Source organism: Papio anubis, chromosome 17, assembly GCF_008728515.1.
Source record: "Papio anubis isolate 15944 chromosome 17, Panubis1.0, whole genome shotgun sequence".
Classification (NCBI taxonomy): Eukaryota; Metazoa; Chordata; class Mammalia; order Primates; family Cercopithecidae; genus Papio; species Papio anubis.
This window is the reverse complement of record NC_044992.1, coordinates 49,888,948-49,911,358: the sequence shown is the minus strand read 5'-3', so window position 1 is coordinate 49,911,358 and position 22,411 is coordinate 49,888,948. Positions and strand designations below refer to the sequence as shown.

The window sequence follows — 22,411 nt, the reverse complement described above, 5'->3', positions numbered from 1 at the left end:
ATGATTGTAATTTCCAGATCTCCCATGTGAAAATGTACACAATGTGACTTATCTGGGCCTCTGGAGTGAGCACAAGAAAACCTGCCTAGGGGGACTAATGGAATGTGAAGTCACCACTGCTCATCCTTCGAATCCTCATGTTTCAGAGATGATCCCTGGATCCGTCCTGATTAGTGATGCTGTTTTTCTGGAGTTGGTCGATGCCCTGAATCAATACTCAGATGAGGAGGAGGATGGGCACAATGACACCTCAGATGGAAAGCAGGATGACAGCAAAGAAGATCTGCCAGTAACAAGAAAGAGAAAGCGACATGCTATTGAAGGTACGTAGCACTGGCTCCCTTATTCCGTTTTTAAAGTGACAGGGATAGGGAAGAAGGAAGAACTGGAAAGGTTTGTGGCCTATTAAAGGCTATTGGTGCTTCTTGTTGGTTCACTTAAAAGGAGAACATGATCATTAACTGATAGCTTCAGGTAGCTGTGACTTAGGTGAAGAAGAAAGTAGAAGAACTGACAGAATAATCATTGCTATTCATTTCTAATTATATGTGTTATGTGAAATTGGGATCATGCCAATTTATGTATATGTATATATCAAATTGTATATCCCTTTTTATTTAATCTTATGAGTACTTTTCCATGTCACTGTTTACTTAATTTAAAATTTAATGCCTTAATTATATTATATGTTATTTAATTATACACTATGTCCAGGGACATAGTGTATTCTCTTTTATTATATCATAATTATAGTATCAGTCTAGTTCTTCAGCATCCACTTTATGATAGGATTCTTCTGTGTTCAGGTCTCTCCATGAACACTCTTTTCACCTCCAAATTTTTATTTTTATTTTAAAAATCTATTATTTATTATTTTTTTGAGACAGAGTCTTGCTCTGTCACCCAAGGTGGAGTGCAGTGGCGCAATCTCGGCTCACGGCAGCCTCCTCCATCCTGGTTCAAGCGATTATTGTGTGTCAGCCTTCCAAGTAGCTGGGACTACAGGCCTATGCCACCATACCTGGCTAAGTTTTGTATTTTTAGTAGAGTTGAGGTTTCACCATGTTGGCCAGGCTGGTCTCAAACTCCTGGCCTCAAGTGATCTGCCCCCTTGTACTGCCCTTCCCAAAGTACTGACTGGGATTACAGGCATGAGCCACCTCACATCCAGATTCTAACTGGGACGGTGGATTTTGTGGTTAGTATGTAGACTACTCTAACTTCCTTATTTACTGGTAGCCTATATCAGATAAGTTCAGATAGCACTGATGTTTATGTATCTCCAAACAATCAGTGGTTAGGTAACAAAGCAGCTCTAATCAAAATGCTGCACAGATCGCACAGATTTGTTTGCATGTTCTGATAATCGCACTCAGGAGCTTTTTGTATTTTCAATTCAGGCAACAAAAAGAGTTCCAAGAAACAGTTCCCAAATGACATGATCTTCAGTGCAATTGCCTCAATGTTCCCTGAGAATGGTGTCCCAGATGACATGAAGGAGAGGTAGGGAAAGTTGTCCCACTTAGGCCGTATACAGAGTGCTCGGGACAAAACCTTTATTCGCTTCTAATTTTTGGTTTTAAAAAGCTTTGTTTATGGTAAAGGCATTATGATTTGCCTGTACTTGGATTATTTTTGCTTACTCAATTACCTCTGAATGCCCCCCTTACTATATTAAGGGTCTTCATATACTGGCTTTTGAGTGGGTCTGGGCAGAGAACTTTTACTCTGCCATTTTTCTGGAGAGTTGCTCCAGCACCATCTTATCAAATCCTTCCCTCCCCTTACTTTCCAACATTTGCCCAACCCAGCATAATTACAATGGTGTACCCACTTTAGTTATCTACCATTCTCTTATCAACTAGACCTATAAAAAACACCCATCCTCCCTTGGCAGACCGTAGGTGGGCTACTGTCAGTACCCAATCTGTATTTCCTCAGTGGAGGCGGTCCCTTGGAGGAACTCTTATCTCTCTTTTCTTAAATAGGTATCGAGAGCTAACAGAGATGTCAGACCCCAATGCACTTCCCCCTCAGTGCACACCCAACATCGATGGCCCCAATGCCAAGTCTGTGCAGCGGGAGCAATCTCTGCACTCCTTCCACACACTTTTTTGCCGGCGCTGCTTTAAATACGACTGCTTCCTTCACCGTGAGTGGGGCTACTCTGTTTGAAATGCTCTCCTCTCTTCCATCCCCAGCCACTATTTCCTTCTCTTTGTTCTGGTTTCTCGTCTAGAGTTCCTGGCTTCTGTTCTGACGTTTTACAAAGGGCCAGTTCTATTTTGCCTTGTTCAATTATAGTGCAACATACTCTGCATGATCGGGACAGGCTCGCCAGCAATATATCTGTCCCTCAGGACCTCCTAGCTTTGAAAGCATTGTGTTGGCGTCAGAAATGACTGAATTCTGTGCACCCTGATAGTAGCTGTTTATATCGAATTCTAACTCCTACAATAGCTCTCTAATTCAATTTTGTTTTTCCTCATCTTGTCAAGTGGATAGACCACTGGCAACAAGACAGTTTTTGTTTTCCAGCTTTTCATGCCACCCCTAATGTATATAAACGCAAGAATAAAGAAATCAAGATTGAACCAGAACCATGTGGCACAGACTGCTTCCTTTTGCTGGTATGTTCTTAAGCTGTTCTGGCATTATTAACTTCATTGAAGATTGAGCAGGAAATGGTCCTCAGGCTTTCTGCCTCTGGGAACACAAGCCACGTGAGCCAGTACGTAGCACTCTGGGGGTCATATAGCACAAATAAAACATGGTTTTTGCTCTTAAGGAGCTCCCCAGTTACTGTGGGACCGCTCTTAAGGAACTCCCCAGACATGGTAGGACTATAAAGTTAGTCTGATGGAGTGCAGATTCAAAAATCATTAAAGGCTTGCCTGCGCTAAATATCATCTGCTTAGATTTCAGAGCCTAAAACTGTATTGTTAGAATTGGAGCAAAGTGTGTGCCGGGGGGGGGTGTGTACGCTCTCTAGTTTCTTTGCTATCTTCTTATAAACACATATAACTATGAGACAGATAGCACGAGATGATGCTGATGTCTTGTTGTGATTGACCAGATGGACTCTTCCCCAATGGACAGACCTTATGAAGCAGCATAAATAACCTGGCATATTGGGGAGGCAATATACTGAGAGCTAGAAGGAAATAGATCAATTGGACTTGCCAAAGACAGTTTGGCTTTTTACACAATAGGATGAGCCTAGGCGATGAGTAAAATACCTTGATAAAATTTCTGCCACCTATTAAAATTATATAGCCAGCCAAGTGCTTTTGGAACTATCTTTAGTGGGATAATAGACGGAAAGATGGTAGAGAATGCTGTTGGGCACACATGTGGAAAATGGGCCGTACAGTAAAAGCAAAAGAATAGATGTTATTGGGTTTATTTTTTTCCTAATGTGTATTGACTCCTTCCTATGTGCCAAGTACCATAGTAGGCCCTTAACATACCTTGTCTTATTCTCATCCTGTAACAGTGTCATGAGGTAGAGGAAACTATGGATTACAGAAGTTATATATTTTGCCTAAAGTTTGTTGATAAGTCAGTGGTATGGCAGTGATGAAATTCAAGCCAGGGTCTAACTCCACAGGTCATGCTTTTAAAATTACTCCATGTTTTTCAGCCAGGTGTGGTAGTACACGCCTGTAATTCCAGCACTTTGGGAGGCCGAAGAGGGTGGATCACTTCAGGTCAGGAGTTTGAGACCAGCCTGGTCAACATAGTAAAACCCTGTCTCTACTAAAAATACAAAATTAGCCAGGTGTGGTGACACATGCCTGTAGTCCCAGTTACTTGGGAGGCTGAGATAGGAGAATTGCTTGAACCCAGGAGGTGGAGGCTGCAGTGAGCCGAGATCATGCCACTGCACTCCAGCCTGGGTGAGATGGTGAGATTCCATCTCAAAAAATAATAATAATAAAATGAAATTACTCCATGCTTTAAAAATATATATACCGTGTTATGTCAACATACCTGCATTTATATAAGTCAAAAGGGCATTGCCCTTCTCACAGGAGTCACCCTGATACCCTGTACATGTATTACAAAGATGCTGCCAATGCCTGAAATGTATGCATGTTTAACTTACAGAGATATGTACGCACAGTTTTTCTTTTATTGCGTTTTAGGTTTGAGTTCATATTAAATATAATGCTGGACTATTTTCCCCCAACTGTTTATTAAGAACATTTTCAATCATGCAGAGTTGAAATATATCTTCTTCCTGGATTTGATAACATTTTTTTCTATATCTCCTTTCTCCATATATTTGTGTATGTATATCTTTTGCTGAACCATTTGACAATAAGTTGCAGACATTGTGATGCTCATTTGGTCAATGTTTCAGCATAAAGACATTCTCTTACATAACCACATTATTACACCTAGGACAATTAACAAAAATTGTATAATATCCTCTACTACCCATTCTATTAATATATTTCAGCTGTACTAAGAATAGCTATTTTTGTGTTTTGTTTTGTTTCCAAACCAGGATTATCCAGTCAGGCATCATATTTGGTTATTATGTTTTTTGTTTTTTGGGTTTTTTTTTTTGAGACAGAGTTTCGTTCTTGTTGCCCAGGCTGGAGTGCAATGGTGCAATCTCAGCTCACTGCAACCTCTGCCCCCCGGGTTCAAATGATTCTCCTGCCTCAGCCTCCCAAGTAGCCAGGATTACAAGCATGCGCCACCATACCCAGCTAATTTTTGTGTTTTTAGTAGAGACAGGGTTTCTCCATGTTGGTCAGGCTGGTCTTGAACTCCCGACCTCAGGTGATCAGCCTGCCCGGCCTCCCAAAGTGCTGGGATTACAGGTGTAATAAGGCCTCCAGCCTTATTATGTCTTTTTACTCGTTTTTAATGTCAAATAATTCTATCACTTTTTAAATCTTTTTAAAAATTCCAGGCTGGTTGTCTTGTAGGATGACCCACACCCTGGATTCATCTGTTGTTTTTTCACAGTGTCATTTCTTTGTTCTTCTGTCTTCTTTTCCTTATAACCTAGAAATTAGGTCTGGAAACTTGATTTTATTTATGTTAAAATGTTTGACCATTATATTAAAATGGTGGCTCATGCCTGTAATCCCAGCAATTTGGGGGGCTGAGGCAGGTGGATAGCTTGAGCCCAGGAGTTCGAGACCAGCCTGGGCAACATGGCAAAACCCCATCTCTACAAAAAATACAAAAATTAGCTGGGCTTGGTGGTGTGTGCCTATAATCTCAGCTACTTGGGAGGCTGAGGTGGGAGGATCACTTGAGCCTAGAAGGTCAAGACTGCAGTGAGCTGAGATCATGCTACTGTACTTACTTGCCTGGGTGACAGAGCAAGACTCTGTCTAAAAAAAAAAAGAAAAGAAAAAAATATATAGATGTTTAAAATAGTATAAGTGATACTGTATACTTCACACACACCATAGGCACATAATATCAGGCTCAGTTAATTTCAAAACTTCTTTTTTGGAATTTCCTTTAGGCCCTACTGTATATTATTCCAAATTCCAAATATCCTCAATGATGGTTAACCTTTTTTTTTTTTCATTTTATTACTCAAAAAAGCTTCATTTTTAAATTGAGTTTTCTGACTCTGTGCCTTCAACACTTTCACAACAATTTTCTGCTCCTCAATAAGGAGCTCACACTTGCTCCTGTACCAATACATTCAGCACACACGGATACACCACAGGCCCTGCTGACATGCTTTTTTGTTTTGGAGAATCTCATAGGAACTTTAGGTCTCATAGCACAACCCCCCGAAGTCTGCTGGGCACACTCCACATGCAGATTTAAATGCTTTCCCAACCCTCTTGGTATAAAGGTAATCAGTTCTATTACCAGGGGCTCAGGAGAGCCTAGTTTTGTTAAAGGCTGTATTGTAGAAAAGCCTACATGTATGTCAAATGCTGGACCATTCTGAGTGCCTCTAGACAATGTCCCTGGAAGATAAACCTTTATTTTGTAGAAATAGATTTAGTTTTCAGAAACAGCTAGGAAGTCTTTGAAAACCAAGTCTGATGAGAATATATTGATGATCTAGCTGAGTGATAATTACTTCATTTTTTTAAAAAGGGGGTGATAGCTGTAAAATAATGAAACAATGTTCTTCTGAGTTTCATACACAGATTTGGGAGGAAGTTTCAAAATTAAGTAGTAAGATTGTACAGATTAAGCATTACACATTTTATTAAGGAAACAGAGAAAGTGTGGTAGAATGGAAAGAATAGTGGCCTAGGGAGACAAGGAGCACTGATTCCTATACCCCTCTGGAACTATTAGCTGCATACTCTCAAGCTAGTTTTTTCCACTCTCTGAATCTCATTTCTTCATCCTTAGGAGAATGTGTTCTCAAATTCCAGACAACTAACACGCAAGTTAATTTTAGATACAACTCACAGGAAAATTGAAGACACAGATGCATAGATTATATCTTTTTTAAGATTATAGGACATTAGCTGGCATGGGGGCATGTGCGTGTGGGCCTAGTTACTTGGGAGGCTGAGGCAAGGGAATCACTTGAGCCCAGGAATTCGAGGCTGCAGTGAGCCATGAACAGGCCACTGCACTCCAGCCCGGGCAACAGAGAGAGACCCTGTCTCACACACACACAAAAAAAGATTATAGGACAACTCTTTTGTGAAAAAATATGTTTTTAAGTTTTGTTAATCAGCTCTCTCATTGTTACGTGATCATACTTATTATATGGTACAGAGAAAGAGAAAAGATACTATTACTGTATTTAAGCACAGATGTTGTAAAAATGAAGGTTTGTGGTGATGAGATCAACATGGTGACTCTGGGCCTGTTCCTGTTTCCTGTCTGTAATGTGTCCACTGCAGGAAGGAGCAAAGGAATATGCCATGCTCCACAACCCCCGCTCCAAGTGCTCTGGTCGTCGCCGGAGAAGGCACCACATGGTCAGTGCTTCCTGCTCCAACGCCTCAGCCTCTGCTGTGGCTGAGACTAAAGAAGGAGACAGTGACAGGGACACAGGCAATGACTGGGCCTCCAGTTCTTCTGGTACGATGAACAGAAAATGAAGACTTTTTCTTTCCATGCAAGGACTCTGGTAAACCCAGGATCACTGCCTGACACTTAACTTTACTACCTCTTAAAAATTATAAATTCTTTCTACAAGTTTTGTAAACAGTAAAGATGGGGAATATTTTCTTTTCTTTCTTTTTTTTTTTTTTTTTTTTGAGACAGTCTCTCGCTCTGTCGCCCAGGCTAGAGTGCAGTGGCACTATCTTGGCTCGCTGCAACCTCCACCTCCCAGGTTCAAGTGATTCTCCTGCCTCAGCCTCCCAAGTAGCTGAGATTATGGGCGCCTGCCACCACACCTGGCTAATTTTTATATTTTTAGTAGAGACGGGGTTTCGCCATGTTGGCCAGGCTGTTCTTGAACTCCTGACCTCAGGTAATCCTCCTGCCTCGGCCTCCTAAAGTGCTGGGATTACAGGCGTGAGCCACCCCGCCTGGCTAATTTTTGTATTTTTAGTAGAGACAGGGTTTCGCCATGTTGCCCAGGCTGGTCTTGAACTCCTGAGCTCAAGGAATCCACCCATCTCAGCCTCCCAAAATGCGGGGATTACAGGCGTGAGCCACCATGCCTGGCCTAAAGATAGGGAATATTTTCATTCCTAACTATTATACTACCTTTTAAAGCAAAATGAAGTACTTCTGAGTTTGTGACAAACTACTGATGACAACTGCATTGTACCTTCTTCTGATTCTGTTATTTCTTCCCTTCTCAGAGGCTAACTCTCGCTGTCAGACTCCCACAAAACAGAAGGCTAGTCCAGCCCCACCTCAGCTCTGTGTAGTGGAAGCACCCTCGGAGCCTGTGGAATGGACTGGGGCTGAAGAATCTCTTTTTCGAGTCTTCCATGGCACCTATTTCAACAACTTCTGTTCAATAGCCAGGCTTCTAGGGACTAAGACGTGCAAGCAGGTACCATCTGAAAGCAGCAGAACAAATGGGCCCCTCCTTTCACGTGTTGCTGTGTCCAGCCCTTTGCCATCTTATTAGGCTGTGTGTCTGGAGAGAAGTTGTCTTAAGTTCAGTCCCTGATGAGCCTGTGCATCTGTGAGTTTCCCAAACATGGTCCTTCTGCAAGTGCCAGGCCTAATGATGTTTGGGGACCCGCCTCCTCCTTGCTGAATGCTCATTTCTGTCTGGCCTCTATTTAATGCTTCTGGGTCCTGCACTCTTTTATTTCTTTTTTTTGGCTCCAGCCTCCTTTCTAAATGTGTACCCCTTTCTTAGAAGGGACTCCCAGGTCTTTCTGTGGCTCTTTTAGCACACATACTGCTGCAGCTGCCGCTCCCTCCACCACTCCACCAGCCTCCTCAGTCATTTTATTCTCCACATTTTCTTTTTTTTTTTTTTTTTTTTTTGAGACGGAGTCTCGCTCTGTCGCCCAGGCTGGAGTGCAGTGGCGGGATCTCAGCTCACTGCAAGCTCCGCCTCCCGGGTTCACGCCATTCTCCGGCCTCAGCCTCCCGAGTAGCTGGGACTACAGGCGCCCGCCACCTCGCCCGGCTAGTTTTTTGTATTTCTTAATAGAGACGGGGTTTCACCGTGTTAGCCAGGATGGTCTCGATCTCCTGACCTCGTGATCCGCCCGTCTCGGCCTCCCAAAGTGCTGGGATTACAGGCTTGAGCCACCGCGCCCGGCCTATTCTCCACATTTTCTATCACTAGATTCTCTTCATTTTGTCTTTGAGACAGGGTTTCGCTCTGTCACCCAGGCTGGAGTGCAGTGGCATGATCATAGCTCACTGCAACCTCTGCCTCCTGGGTTCAAGCAATCCTCTCCCCTTAGCCAACCAAGTAGCAGGGACTACAGGTGCAGGCCACTATGCCCAGCTAATTTGGTTTTTTGTTGTTGTTGTTGTTGTTTTTTGAGACAGAATCTTGCTCTGTTGCCCAGGTGGGAGTGCAGTGACATAATCTTGGCTTACTGCAACTTCCGCCTCCCACGTTCAAGTGATTCTTCTGCCTCATCCTCCCAAGTAGCTGAGATTACAGGTGTCTACCACCACACCCAACTAATTTTTTTGTTGTTGTTTTATTTTTTTGAGATGGAGTCTTGGTCTGTTGCCCAGGCTGGAGTGCAATGGCGCGATCTCAGCTCACTGCAGCCTCCGCCTCCCAGGTTCAAGTGCTTCTCCTGCCACAGCCTCCCGAGTAGCTGTGATTATAGGCATGCACCACCACGCCCAGCTAATTTTGTATTTTTAGTAGAGACGGGGTTTCACCATGTTGGCCAGGCTACTCTCAAGTTCCTGACCTCAGGTGATCCACCCGCCTCGGCCTCCCAAAGTGCGGGGATTACAGGCGTAAGGCAACGTGCTTGGCCATTTTTGTATTTTTTTTAGTAGAGATGGGGTTTCACCATGTTGGCCAGGCTGGTCTCAGACTCCTGACTTCAAGTGATCGACCCACCTCAGCCTCCCAAGCCCAGCTAATTCTTAAATTTTTTGTAGAGGTGGGGTTTCACCATGTTGCCCAGGCTGATCTTGAACTTAGGCTCAAGCCATCCACCTGCCTCAGCCTTCCAAAGTGCTGGAATTAAGATGCGAGCCACCACTAGATTTTGGCCATCACTGGATTTTCTAATTATCACCCCCAATAGCTGGGCCTGGACCTCACCCTTCTCACTCATACCATCACGAGAAACACAGTTGACAGCAGCCACTGATGCTCCGGATACAGGAAAAGACCACAGTGAGAAGACAGACTGAAGAACAGGGACAGGGAGGCAGGTGTCAGGGCCAGCATGTCCAACAGGAAAGGAACCCCAGTGCTTTGGCTTCCTAGCTTCTGAGAGGAGACTCTGTGGCCTCTACTTCATGTTTCCTGTACTGAGAACAATTAATAGAACCACGGACTGGGCGAGGTGGCTCACACCTAGAATTCCAGTGCTTTGGGAAGCCATGGTGGGAGGATCGCTTGAAGCCAGGATTTCAGGACCAGTGTGGGCAACAAAGTGAGACCCTGTCTCTACAAAACAAAACAAAACAAAAAGCCATGCACCTGTAGTCCTAGTACTCAGGAGGCTGAGGTGGGAAGATGGCTTGAGCCCAGGAGTTCTAGACTACAGTGAGCTATGATGGCACCACTGCACTCTAACCTGGCCAAGAGTGTGAGACTCTCTCTCTAAAAAAAAAAAAAAAAAAGAACCATAAGCTGAAGTGCCCTTTGCTTTCATTTTGGAGCTCATACCTATTTCCCTGAGTCACAGGTTCTCAATGTAACCATCTATGGATTTGTATGCAAAAATATTCTTGTCTGTATTTTCCTGAGAATATTTACAGTTTTCAAAGATCCCCCCCAAAGGGCCAATAGCCCCAACAAAGAAAACGAAAAACTAAAAACCAGTGCTTTAAGAGAAAAAACGCATCCTATTGAAATGGCCAAAGCTCTGGCATATTTGTACCAACAGAGGGAGCTAATATTTAGCCCACTGAAACCATTCCTGTTCTGTCCTGTCCTGCCTTACACTCAGTTACACAAGGCACAGCGTTACCCTTCCTAAAAAGAAGATACTATTGGTCACAATCAGCCCGCTCTTCTACTTGTGGCTTGGTAGAAAGAGTAGGTGACAGCTTCTGGCCAGGGGTGTGTTACTGTGCTCAGTATTTCTCCTTTCCTGAGTCAGGATAAATAATTAGGAATGAACTTCAGAGCCAAGTGACCCAATCTCCCAATGGCACTCTGTCTCTCCCTGACTGACAAGAGGCTCAGTCAGCTGCCTGAGTTCCTCAGAACCCTCCCAAGACCAGCACCCAGTTGGGCCACTTACCTGACCCCCTTGCTCGAGGAGTGACAGGCCCTGTTGGATTTCTCTTCCAGGTCTTTCAGTTCGCAGTCAAAGAATCACTTATCCTGAAGCTGCCAACAGATGAGCTCATGAACCCCTCACAGAAGAAGAAAAGAAAGCACAGGCAAGGGTTGGACAAAGTGTTTTGTTTTACAGCCAGGCTGTTCCCTGTGCTCTGACCTCCCCTTGGAGTTCCCATCTGCCTCCCTCTTTAGCAACCACACAGGCTGTGTAAGCCCATCAGCTTGGCATCACATGACTGAGAGCCAGCCTCCTGAGTGCTCCCCAAGGGTCTGTGCCTTGGATCAGCCCTCTGCTTGTCCCCAGGTGCTGTGGACCATGACATAACTGGCTGTTTTTCTGTTTAAGCTCCTGGCCAATAGGACATGAGCTGGCTTCATGGCTCCACTCCGAAGCCATTTCTCCTTGTTGGTTTAGTTACCACCTTACCCATTTCTCAACTCTGACCAGAGTTTATTTATTTGTTTGGTTTGTGTTGTTTTTCTGAGTTACATAATAACACTGTCTTCTAGCTAGCCTTTACTTAGGTTAGAAGTTTTTTTAAAAAAATTGTGTACCCTGGCTCTGTTCCCTAATGACTATCACCTATCAGAGGAAGGAGCTGACACCACTTCTAGATACAGAAGGAAATCCCTGTGACTCCTCCCTTTCAGTTCTTTGGGAGAAGATTCCTGAAAGGCCTTCCCACCTCCCCATCTTGAAACTCCCCCATATCTCCACCTCCACAAAGACAAAGGGAGAGATGGGGAGACAAACAATAGCTTTATAATAGACCGATAGGCTTGGGCTTTCTTTTGTTTCTGTGTTGTGTTCTTTTATGTTATTTGGTCGTTTGGGAGGGGTTGTGTTTAAGTTTAAATCTTGTAGAACAGGCCAGCTGGATTTAGGCTGGACTCTTGCTTCTGTGTACCAAAGTCGTCTTGTTGAGGGGTTTGGGAAGATACTCCCCAGTCATCAAACACAGTCCCTCAGAGCAAGTCACGTTGTCATTTACCTGCATTTACAGAGCTCCCTAGAGCCGTGACTGAGACTTATTCTTCCTGTCTTTTTCAGATTGTGGGCTGCACACTGCAGGAAGATTCAGCTGAAGAAAGGTAAGTTCTACCAGGGCATTCTTCAGCAGTTCAGTTGGAGGCTTCATCCTATGGTCATCACCCTACCCCACAGCTGCACTTGTTGACCCTGTGCCACTTCCGCAGATTGCAGAATTCTCTGCAGCAACTGAGAACAGCTCAGCCTCTCACTGCAACTGAGAAGACCTCTTAGGAGGTAGCATTAGGGGCCTTGTGATCGGTGATTTTTCTTTTTTTTTGAGATGGAGCCTTGCTGTGTCACCCAGGCTGGAGTGCAGTGGCACAATCTCGGCTCACTGCAACCTCCACCTCCCAGGTTCAAGCAATTCTCCTGGCTCAGCTTCCCGAGTAGCTGGGATTACAGGCATGTACCACCACTCCTGGCTAATTTTTGTATTTTTAGTATAGATGGGGTTTCACCATGTTGGCCCGGCTGGTCTCAAACTCCTGACCTCAAATGATCCACCTGCCTTGGCCTCGCAAAGTGCTGGGATTACAGGCATGAGCCACTGTGCCTGGCCAGTCTGTGACTTTTCTAGTGTGCCATTTACTAGGTTCCAGACCTCATTTATTGTTTAGAATAGCTTCCCTATCACCTATCAAAGGAAGAAGCTGACACCACTTCTAGATACTTCTCTGTAGCATCTCCACATCCTCCCCACAAAGCAGACCACCCCATTGCAGCTTATGAATAACAGTCATCCCTGTCTTCTCACGTCAGGTGCTAAATGTGTGTCCAAGGAGATTGTTAGGACCAGCCTTCTCAGAATCAGGGCAGCTGGACACTTGGGAGGGAAGATAGCTGGAGCGTATGGTCACAGCAGCGTCTTCCTCTGTTCTCTCTCCTAGATAACTCTTCCACACAAGTGTACAACTACCAACCCTGTGACCACCCAGACCGCCCCTGTGACAGCACCTGCCCCTGCATCATGACTCAGAATTTCTGTGAGAAGTTCTGCCAGTGCAACCCAGACTGTAAGTGTGCTGCGTCTTCCCTATAGTCTACCAAAACAGTCGGCACCAGTGTGCCATAGGCTTGCCCCATTCCTGTGCCCTTTACTACTTATGAGCCTTCTGATAGTCTCTTTGCTGTGTTTTAGGGATTCTACAAATGAAATAAGTGCATGAGATCTGCAAGAGTCATTTCTGGAAAACGTTTAGGTTCATGATTGTAAAAGCAGAAATCAGATACTTTCCCAACTTTGTCTTCTAGGGGAGAATTAAGAAATGAGGGGGGCCAGCAGGCACAGCCACTCACGCCTGTAATCCCAGCATTTTGGGTGGGCAGATCACCTGAGGTCAGGAGTTCAAGACTAGCCTGGCCAACATGGCAAAACCCCATCTCTACTAAAAATAAAAAAAATTAGGCCAGGCGTGGTGGCTCTTGCCTGTAATCCCAGCACTTTGGGTGGGCGGATCACTTGAGGTCAGGAGTCAAGACCAGCCTGGCCAACATGGCGAAACCCCGTCTCTACTAAAAATACAAAAATTAGCCAGACATGGTGGTGCATGCCTGTAGTCCCAGCTACTTGGGAGGCTGAGGCACAAGAATCGCTTGAACCCAGGGGGCAGAGGCTGCAGTGAGCCAAGATTGTGCCACTGCACTCCAGCCTGGGCAACAGGACGAGACTCTGTCTCAAAAAGAAAAGAAATGTGAGATTCTTTTTTTTTTTAAGTTACAGCCCCAGTTTCCCTTTTCTGGATACTGTTTAAATTTTTTTTTAATTCAGATATTTTCTGTTTGTGATTCTGTGTATGTCTATTTTCATTTAATAGCTGGGGTTTTAATATCAGATAGAAGACAGGGCCTGGATGTCAGCAGAGACATCCGGGTACTTATCTTTCACTTCTTATCCCACTATGCCCTTCCCAACTCAAAGCTGAGCAGTTTGATGGCAGTCCCCAGAGCTTGCAGAACTTGGTGCCCAGGCGGTTTTGCTGGAGGAAATACCTCCTAACCCATAGCAGATAGTGATCTTAGCCACAGCAGAGAAGTGGTTGTGCTGGGTTGGGCAGTGGGTGGAGAAGGATGGCACAGAACGGATGCATTCTGTTCTCAAAATGATACTTGTTTTGATGGTGACATTTTACCAGTGAAAAGCACTGATTTCATTTTCTCTGGGGTACTCTTCACCTCAGCGGGAGGGAGAAGTTTGTTGGGGAAATCTCTAGGGGACACTTATTATTATACCTGCTTTTTTCTTATTATTATACCTGCTTTTTTTTAATTTTTTTAATTTTTTTGAGACAGGATCTCAGCTCTGTTGCTCAGGATGGAGAGCAGTGGCACAATTATGGCTCACTGCAGCCTCAACCTCCCTGGCTCAAGCAATTCATCCCCCCACATCCGTCAAGGCTGGGACTGCAGGCAGGTGCCATTACACCTGGCTATTTTTTAAAAATTTTTTGTGGAGACAGAGTCTCCCTATGTTGCCCAGCCTGGTCTTGAACTCCTGGGCTCAGGTGATTCTCCTGCCTTGGCCTCCCAAAGTGCTGGGATTACAGGCATGAGCCACCATGACTGACCACACCTGCTTTTTTGACTCAAAGGCATGAATGTTTGAAGCACTCGGTTTTCTATGGACAAAACTTGTGTATTTGATTATTTGGAAGGGAGCTTCCTCTTATTTTGCCAAACATCCTTGAACACAAAAAAATTACTCCTTTGCTGTCCCTTGAGTCAACCACAAGCCCCAGTATTAGCATATTAGCTTATTTCCCTTCTAAGACTTACCTGTTTTCCCTTCCCAGGTCAGAATCGTTTCCCTGGCTGTCGCTGTAAGACTCAGTGCAATACCAAGCAATGTCCTTGCTATCTGGCAGTGCGAGAATGTGACCCTGACCTGTGTCTCACCTGTGGGGCCTCAGAGCACTGGGACTGCAAGGTGGTTTCCTGTAAAAACTGCAGCATCCAGCGTGGCCTCAAGAAGGTGAGGCCTTTCCTTAGGACCCCACACGAGATAAAATGGAGGAGGAAGGAAGGAACGGTCCCAAGCATTCTCTTTCCACTGGTTCTTTTGAGGCTTTATATGTGAAAGTGCTTGATAAATCCTAAAAGACACATATTTACTGAATTAATAAAGGCTTCAGTCCCAGTAGGGTTTAGAAAAGTGGTTCCTGGCCAGGTGAGGTGGCTCACACCTGTAATCCCAGCACTTTGGGAGGCCGAGGCTGGCGATTCATGAGGTCAAGAGTTCGAGAATAGCCTGGCCAACATGGTGAAACCCTGTCTCTACTAAAAATATAAAAATTAGCCAGGCATGGTGGTGCACACCTGTAATCTCAGCTACTCAGAAGGCTGAGGTAGGAGAATCACTTGAACCCAGAAGGTAGAGGTTGCAGTGAGCCGAGATCACATCACTGCACTCCAGCCTGGGACAGAGCGAGATTCCATCTCCAAAAAAGAAAGAAAAGTGGTTCCTTGAACTGGCCAGACAAAAAGGAGCTGAGAGGTGTATGCACCTTTGGTGACGTCTATGTTTACCTCACACATCGCAGTGAATTCCTACAGACTAAGGCCCAGGAGGGCTCCATGGATAGGGGAAGAGATATCCTATTTCCATTCATCACCACTTCCCATTTTCTTTTCTCCCCCAAGCAGAACAGTATGGCTTAGACCTTTTTCTGCTTTCAGATCCTCTTAACAGTTACTGGTTCTTTCCACCCCACCCCCACCACACACGTGCACATCCAGCACACACCCCCTACTCATGCACACCCTGTAGTCTGAGACTTGGCCCCCTCTTCCCCAGCACCTGCTGCTGGCCCCCTCGGATGTGGCTGGATGGGGCACCTTCATAAAGGAGTCTGTGCAGAAGAATGAATTCATTTCTGAATACTGTGGTGAGGTGAGTGCTATAGTTTTGGCCCACATTCTTACTCGGGGGAGACTGATGAGAAACTCTGATTTTCTGTGGGCCAGGCTTCTTTGAATTAATCTCTAAATAACTCAGCTGTGTTCTCACATGGCCTCTTGGGGAGATCCCACAGAACCGTTTGCAGTACTGAAACCACTGTTCAACTCTTTGGCAACTCCAGACACGAGATGAGGGGGGCTGTCTTCAGCCTTCAAACTAGTTGGCCTGGGTGGGAATTGGAACAGCATAACTTGAGCTTGCTCTCTTATGATTCGCATCGTGATACTCAGTAAGCACCCATGTGAGATACCACCCAGCCCTTTCTGGGGACAGGATACCGTGCCCTGAGCAGGCAGCCTGATACTCCTATTTGTTATTTGTCTATCTCTCTAGCTCATTTCTCAGGACGAGGCTGATCGTCGCGGAAAGGTCTATGACAAATACATGTCCAGCTTCCTCTTCAACCTCAATAATGGTATGAAGTCTCTTTGTCTTGTTCCAAGGTAGTCTTTTTTTTTTTTTTTTCCTTTTTTTTGAGACGGAGTCTTGCTCTGTTGCCCAGGCTGAAGTGCAGTGGCACGATCTTGGCTCACTGCAGCCTCTGCCTCCTGGGTTCAAGTGATTCTCCTGCCTCAGCCTCCTGAGTAGCTGGGACTATAAGCACCCACCACCATGCCCAGCTAATTTTTTGTATTTTTAGTAGAGACTGGATTTCACCATGTTGGCCAGGCTGGTATCGAACTCCTGGCCTCAAGTGATCCACCAGCCTTGGCCTGCCAAAGTGCTGGGATTACAGGAGTGAGCCACTGCGCCCAGCCCCAAGGTGGTCTTTCTACCAGATCGCCCTTGCTGTAGTCCAAGTGTAGATCAGCTCCAAATCTTCCAGCAGATGCACAGAGCAAGGGGGCAGGATCACACTTGGGGATCCCACAGGCCACAGTGCCCTTGCTTTGGAAGAACCTCCATTTCCGGGGTCTGTTCGTAATAGGAGCACTGAGCGCCTTTACCTGAGAAATCTTCCTGCCCGGTAGATGAGAAGATCCATAATTCAAAGAGTGAGGACCCAAAAGGAGAGCTCCCACACAAGGCTGAATTCTGAGGCTGCATGCTTTCCTCTGCTTCTGTTAGCACACTGGGCTTCAAAATTCCCATCAGACTAAAGTGTTTGTTACTATTTAATTGATTTTAAATTCAGGCTGAGAAGCTGTGGAGTTGCCAGCGTGCTCATGGTTTTCCTTGATTTACTTTACTTTATACAGATTTTGTAGTGGATGCTACTCGGAAAGGAAACAAAATTCGATTTGCAAATCATTCAGTGAATCCCAACTGTTATGCCAAAGGTGAGTCCCAGTGACCTGGGAGGTGGGGCGGGCGATGGATGCCTCTTTAATGTGATTTCCATCCGTTGTTGAACCTTTTCCATAGCTGAGCTATTTTTTGTCCAAAGATAATCATGATTAATGTCTGGGATCATTTTAGGCCCCTCTCAATCTTAGTTTTATAATCTGCTTTTTTCAGCGAATACATTATAAACACTTTCCCACAAACATGATTTAACTAGCCTGAGCAACATAGTGAGACCCACCTCACCAAATAATAATAGGCTGGGTGCAGTGGCTCACGCTTGTAATCCCAGCACTTTGGGAGGCCGAGGCAGGTGGATGACTTGAGGCCAGGAGTTCAAGACCAGCCTAGCCAACATGGTGAAACCCCATCTCTACTAAAAATACAAAAATCAGCTGGGCGTGGTGGTGCGCACCTGTAGTCCCAGCTACTCAGGTGGCTGAGGCACAAGAATCACTTAACCCTGGAGGCGGAGGTTGCAGTGAGCCGAGATCATGCCACAGCACTCCAGCCTGGGCAACAGAACAAGACTCTGTCTCAAAAAAAAAAAAAAAAAAAAAAAAAAAAACCACTAATAATAATAAAGATAATTTTTCTGCCATAATAACAGATCTAAAAGCATAGAGGCAACTACCGTATTGACTACTTTGTAATTCCATTTGATTCATGTTTTCACTGGGAATTTGGAGAAAATCAACCCAGAAGCCTACTGGTTATTGATTTGGAGTTGGGTAGGAACCTAGCCTTGGGTTTATCCTGCTTGCAGTGGTCATGGTGAATGGAGACCATCGGATTGGGATCTTTGCCAAGAGGGCAATTCAAGCTGGCGAAGAGCTCTTCTTTGATTACAGGTGAGGTGCCAGTAATGGTCCTTGGGTTGTGGCCCCGGAACTGGAAAGAGTGGCGTTGGAATAGATTTGGAGGCTCAGGGAGGGTAATGGGGATGGAGGAGAGTCTTCCGGTGAACAAGGCTGTGTCCCTTGTTCTGATATCTGGTGCCTTGCCTCAGAAGTGGGACCATTGTAAACAGCCGTTAAGGAGTGGGAGGGGAAGTGAAACGGAAGGGGACTCCGCCTTTTCAATCACAAAAGTCATGAGAGTAACCTGGTTCCTCCTCCCTGCTCTGGGACAGGTACAGCCAAGCTGATGCTCTCAAGTACGTGGGGATCGAGAGGGAGACCGACGTCCTTTAGCCCTCCCAGGCCCCATGGCAGCATTTATGGTAGCGGCACTGTCTTGGCTTTCATGCTCACACCACTGCTGCTCGAGTCTCCTGCACTGTGTCTCCCACACTGAGAAACCCCCCACCCACTCCCTCTGTAGTGAGGCCTCTGCCATGTCAAGTGGGCACAAAACTGTCTCAATGAGAGGGGAGACAGAGGCAGCTAGGGCTTGGTCTCCCAGGAGAGAGTTGCAGAAATGGGAGACTTTCTCTGGCCTCAGAGGAAGTGAGCACAGGCTGGAGTAGATGACTTATATGTGATTTCGTGTCGGCTCCCCAGGTTGTGGGCCTCAGGAATCAACTTAGGCAGTTCCCCACAAGCACTAGCCTGTAATTGTAGCTTTCCCCATCAGGCGTCCCTATGTCATTGGGGTGCAGGCAAACCTCTGTGATCCTAAGACCTGGAGAGGACAGGCTAAGTAAAGCGTGGTCCCTGGACCCTACAAGTGGTCTGGGTTAGAGGCAGGCCTGGCAGGCAGCACAGACTGAACTCAGAGGTAGACGGGTCACCTTACTACCTCCTCCCTTGTGGCAGGGCTCAAACTGAAAGAGTGTGGGTTCTAAATACAGGCATTTGAGGCTTGAGGAAGGAAAGCTATGCCATCCTTCCTTGGCCAGAGAGGGAGAACCAGCCAGGTGATAGTAGTTAAACTGCTATGCTTGGGCCCAGGAGGCTTTGAGAAAGCCTTCTCTGTGTACTCTGGAGATAGACGGAGAAGTGTTTTCAGATTCCTGGGAGCAGGCGCCAGTGCCCAGCTCTCCAAAGTTCTGGCTTAGCAGCTGCAGGCAGGCATTATGCTGCTATTGAAGAAGCATTAGGGGTGTGCCTGGCAGGTGTGAGCACCCTGGCTTGCTGGATTTGTAGGTGTTTTCAGGCCTTCCATTCCCCATGGAGGCAAGGCCCAACGGCCAGTGTTGCTTATCTCTTCAGGGTAGGCAGGCATAGGCCTGGACTAGAGAGGAGAAAGATTGGTGTAATCTGCTTTCCTGTCTGTAGTGCCTGCTGTTTGGAAAGGGTGAGTTGGAATATGTGTTCCAAGTTGGGTGAGGGGCTAAACTGCACGTGTTTAGGCTGGCATCCCGTGTGCAGGGCATACTGGTGGAGGGTATGTGAAGTGGGAGAAGAAGCAGGTAGACCACCTGTTCCAGGCTGTGGTGCCACCCTCTCTGGGATTCATGCAGAGCAAAGCACTTTAACCATTTATTTTAGAAGGTCTATAGATTGGGGTAGAGTTTGGGCTAAGGTCTCTAGGGTCCCTGCCCAAATCCCACTCCTGAGGGGGAAGAAGAGAGAGCGGGAGATTCTCTTCCAGTCCTGTCTCATCTCCTGGGAGAGGCAGAGGAGCGAGCTTCACACAGAATTTCATGTGAATGGGGCCAGCAAGAGCTGCCCTGTGTCCACGGCAGGTGTGCCAGGCTGGCTGGGAACAAGGAATAGTGTGCTGGGTAGAAAGGGCGTGGGCGGGTGTAGATTGGCCTGGGAGTGTTATAGTAGGGAGCAGGCTTCTTCCTTCTTTCTGAGACTGGCAGCCCCCACTTCTTCCCACTCCACTGGTTGTCCCATGAAGGAAGAAGTGGGGTTCCCCCTGACCCAGCTGCCTCTTAGGGTTTGGTGTGAGACATGCACACACACTCACACGCTCTCACTCACCACACTGGAGGGCACACATGCATCCCGCACTCAGCAACTCCTGACAGAAAGCTCTTCCCACCCAAATAGGCCAGGCCCCAGCATGATCCTGAAATCTGCATCTGCCGTGGTTTGTATTCATTGTGCATATCAGGGATACCCTCAAGCTGGACTGTGGGCTCCAAATTACTCATAGAGGAGAAAACCGGAGAAAGATGAAGAGGAGGAGTTAGGTCTGTTTGAAATGCCAGGGGCTGGCCATGAGGAATAGGTGAAAAAAAACTTTTCACCAGCCTTTGAGAGACTAGACTGACCCTACCCTTCCCTCAGTGAGCAGAATCACTGTGGTCAGTCTCCTCCTGTCCCAGCTTCAGTTCATGAATACTCCTGTTCCTCCAGTTTCCCATCCTTTGTCCCTGCTGTCCCCCACTTTTAAAGATGGGTCTCAACCCCTCCCCACCACGTCATGATGGATGGGGCAAGGTGGTGGGGACTGGGGGAGCCTGGTATACATGCGGCTTCATTGCCAATAAATTTCACGCACTTTAAAAGTCCTGTGGCTTGTGACCTCTTATCTGAATAAAGTGTTAGAATCCATTTTGGCAAGCTGTGTACTGTGTGCTTTGGGGCTGGAAGGATCCAGGGATGGGGTCCAGGAGCAGGTCGGGCCAAAGCATCAGCATTCTGATCCCCACTTACCCACTGAGGTCTGGCAAAGGGGGAGATGGGGGGTCCGGCAAGAGCCAGTCAAGCCCCTGGAAGGTGATGCAAGGATTCTGAGAGCTCCTTCTAGAAATTCCTGAGCCCTCAGGTTAGTTCCCTTAAAATCATCCCACTTATCCCCTAACCACGACGCCAGCTACCACACACAGACTGGGGCTCTGCCACTCTGCTTTATTGGAACGGCTCCGTGTCTGAGAGCACAGCAGGCTCAACCCTGCTTCAGAGTGGAGGCCGGACCAGGCTGGTGAGTGACCAGCAGGACTCATGAGACTTCCAACACAGGAGAGGCAAACTACGGACTGTGGGCACAGCACAGCACAGGACAGCACGGCCAACTGAGCTTTTCTTTTATATATAAACAAATACTTTAAAAATTCGAATAATATATAGAGTTTCTCTAGAGAGAGACTTTGCAACAAAAAATACATATAAAGAATATGACCTCCTGGGTAAATGAAGCAGCATCTCTGAGCGGAGGAAAGAGGGCTCCTCATGCACTGGAGGGGGCGAAGCCTTTGGACAGGCACCAAGGCCATTGCATATCTTGGAAAAGGGTGGAGGAGTAGAGGGCTGGCTAATCAGGGTATCTGCATTATTTTCTCTACGTTGCAGGTTTTTTATGGCTTTGGCTAAAGCAAGTGAAGCAGCGGAGGTACTAAGGTGCTAAACTGAGGCCTCTTGGTCTCTGTGTAAAAACCAAAGGAGGGGGACAGGGGACAGCCATCAAGCCCTCTCGAGCCCCCAGCTGAGTGGAAGCAGATGGAAGATCTTCTTCAGGGCAGGGGGGAGGCTGGGGGATAGGGTTTAGCAGCCTCCTCCCCCCATACCCTCTGCAGCCCTGCACTCCCACACATCTGTCCCTGCTGATAGTGTCTATTGCAAGGGAGGCAGTTAATCTCCCCTACACTGTTGTTAATCCCTGACAGCAGCTGGGACAGAGATGGCAGGAAGGACCTATGTCAACCCCACGAGACTTCTCCTTTGGGGCAAACAGCCAGGAGCCTGGGGAAACAGGAATGAGCAGGGCATTGGTTTAGGCAGTGAGGCTCGGCCACTCCCTTGGGTCCCATCTATAGCTCTGCCCACCAAACTTGGCGGGGGCATGGGGGTATCCTCTGGATGAGCAGAGCCAGCTAAGAGAAGCCAAATGTCCCTGATCGGGTGGGGGAGAGGCAGGACTCGGGGAATTTCAGAGGAGTTGGAATTGGTCCCAGAAGCCCTTCTGACTTATTCAGACCTGGACTCCTCCAGGATCTGGGGTAGGTTCTGATCCCGAGGGCCAGGGGCTGGGGCTGGGGCTGGGGCTGAGGCTGGAGCTTGGGTGGGAGCTGGTGTAGGGGTGGGCGCCTGGGCAGGGCCTGAAGTGGGTAGGGGAGGTTTGCTGCCAGGATGGTACTCGTGGGCAGCTTTGGGCTCGTTGGTATGGTAGGAGCCCTTGTAGCGATGATTTTGCAGATAGAAGAGCACCAACATTCCCACCAGCCCCAGCAGCAGAAAGGCCACCAAAACTGAAAGGAAGAAAAGGGACAATTCAGATCTTTGGGATCTCACCTGTATACACACTGACGCACACACGCGCGCATGCACCAACATTCCCACCGGCCCCAGCAGCAGAAAGGCCACCAAAACCGAAAAGAAGAAAAGGGACAATTCAGGGCAGATCTTTGGGATCTCACCTGTACACACACACACACACACAC

The 22,411-nt window shown here is 46.7% G+C and overlaps 2 protein-coding genes across 10 annotated transcripts in view; one reads left to right on the top strand and one right to left on the bottom strand.

Annotated features, from left to right (window-relative positions):
* EZH1 (enhancer of zeste 1 polycomb repressive complex 2 subunit) overlaps positions 1 to 22,411 on the top strand; it is a 48,365-nt gene that overhangs the window by 24,654 nt on the left and 1,300 nt on the right. For 2 of the 6 annotated variants that reach the window (XM_021929214.2, XM_017950759.3), the window contains exons 7-21: positions 147 to 323; positions 1,401 to 1,503; positions 1,989 to 2,152; positions 2,539 to 2,630; positions 6,855 to 7,035; positions 7,770 to 7,966; positions 10,874 to 10,965; positions 11,916 to 11,956; positions 12,785 to 12,910; positions 14,687 to 14,865; positions 15,688 to 15,783; positions 16,186 to 16,267; positions 17,052 to 17,132; positions 17,903 to 17,987; positions 18,269 to 20,585. In XM_021929214.2, coding sequence (XP_021784906.1) covers positions 147 to 323; positions 1,401 to 1,503; positions 1,989 to 2,152; positions 2,539 to 2,630; positions 6,855 to 7,035; positions 7,770 to 7,966; positions 10,874 to 10,965; positions 11,916 to 11,956; positions 12,785 to 12,910; positions 14,687 to 14,865; positions 15,688 to 15,783; positions 16,186 to 16,267; positions 17,052 to 17,132; positions 17,903 to 17,987; positions 18,269 to 18,329 — 1,757 coding nt within the window. In that variant the 3' untranslated portion in view covers positions 18,330 to 20,585. Of the gene's footprint in view, positions 1 to 146; positions 324 to 1,400; positions 1,504 to 1,988; positions 2,153 to 2,538; positions 2,631 to 6,854; positions 7,036 to 7,769; positions 7,967 to 10,873; positions 10,966 to 11,915; positions 11,957 to 12,784; positions 12,911 to 14,686; positions 14,866 to 15,687; positions 15,784 to 16,185; positions 16,268 to 17,051; positions 17,133 to 17,902; positions 17,988 to 18,268; positions 20,586 to 22,411 lie in introns of those variants that run through there. The other 4 variants (XM_021929217.2, XM_021929218.2, XM_021929216.2 and 1 more) reach the window with 3 other exon arrangements.
* The window catches only part of CNTNAP1 (contactin associated protein 1), a 17,094-nt gene continuing 15,545 nt past the window's right edge, over positions 20,863 to 22,411 (bottom strand). For 3 of the 4 annotated variants that reach the window (XM_003913093.4, XM_009190687.3, XM_009190688.4), the window contains one exon: positions 20,863 to 22,219. In XM_003913093.4, the coding sequence (XP_003913142.2) occupies positions 21,939 to 22,219 (281 nt within the window). In that variant the 3' untranslated portion in view covers positions 20,863 to 21,938. The remainder of the gene's footprint in view (positions 22,220 to 22,411) is intronic. The other variant, XR_639216.3, reaches the window with a different exon arrangement.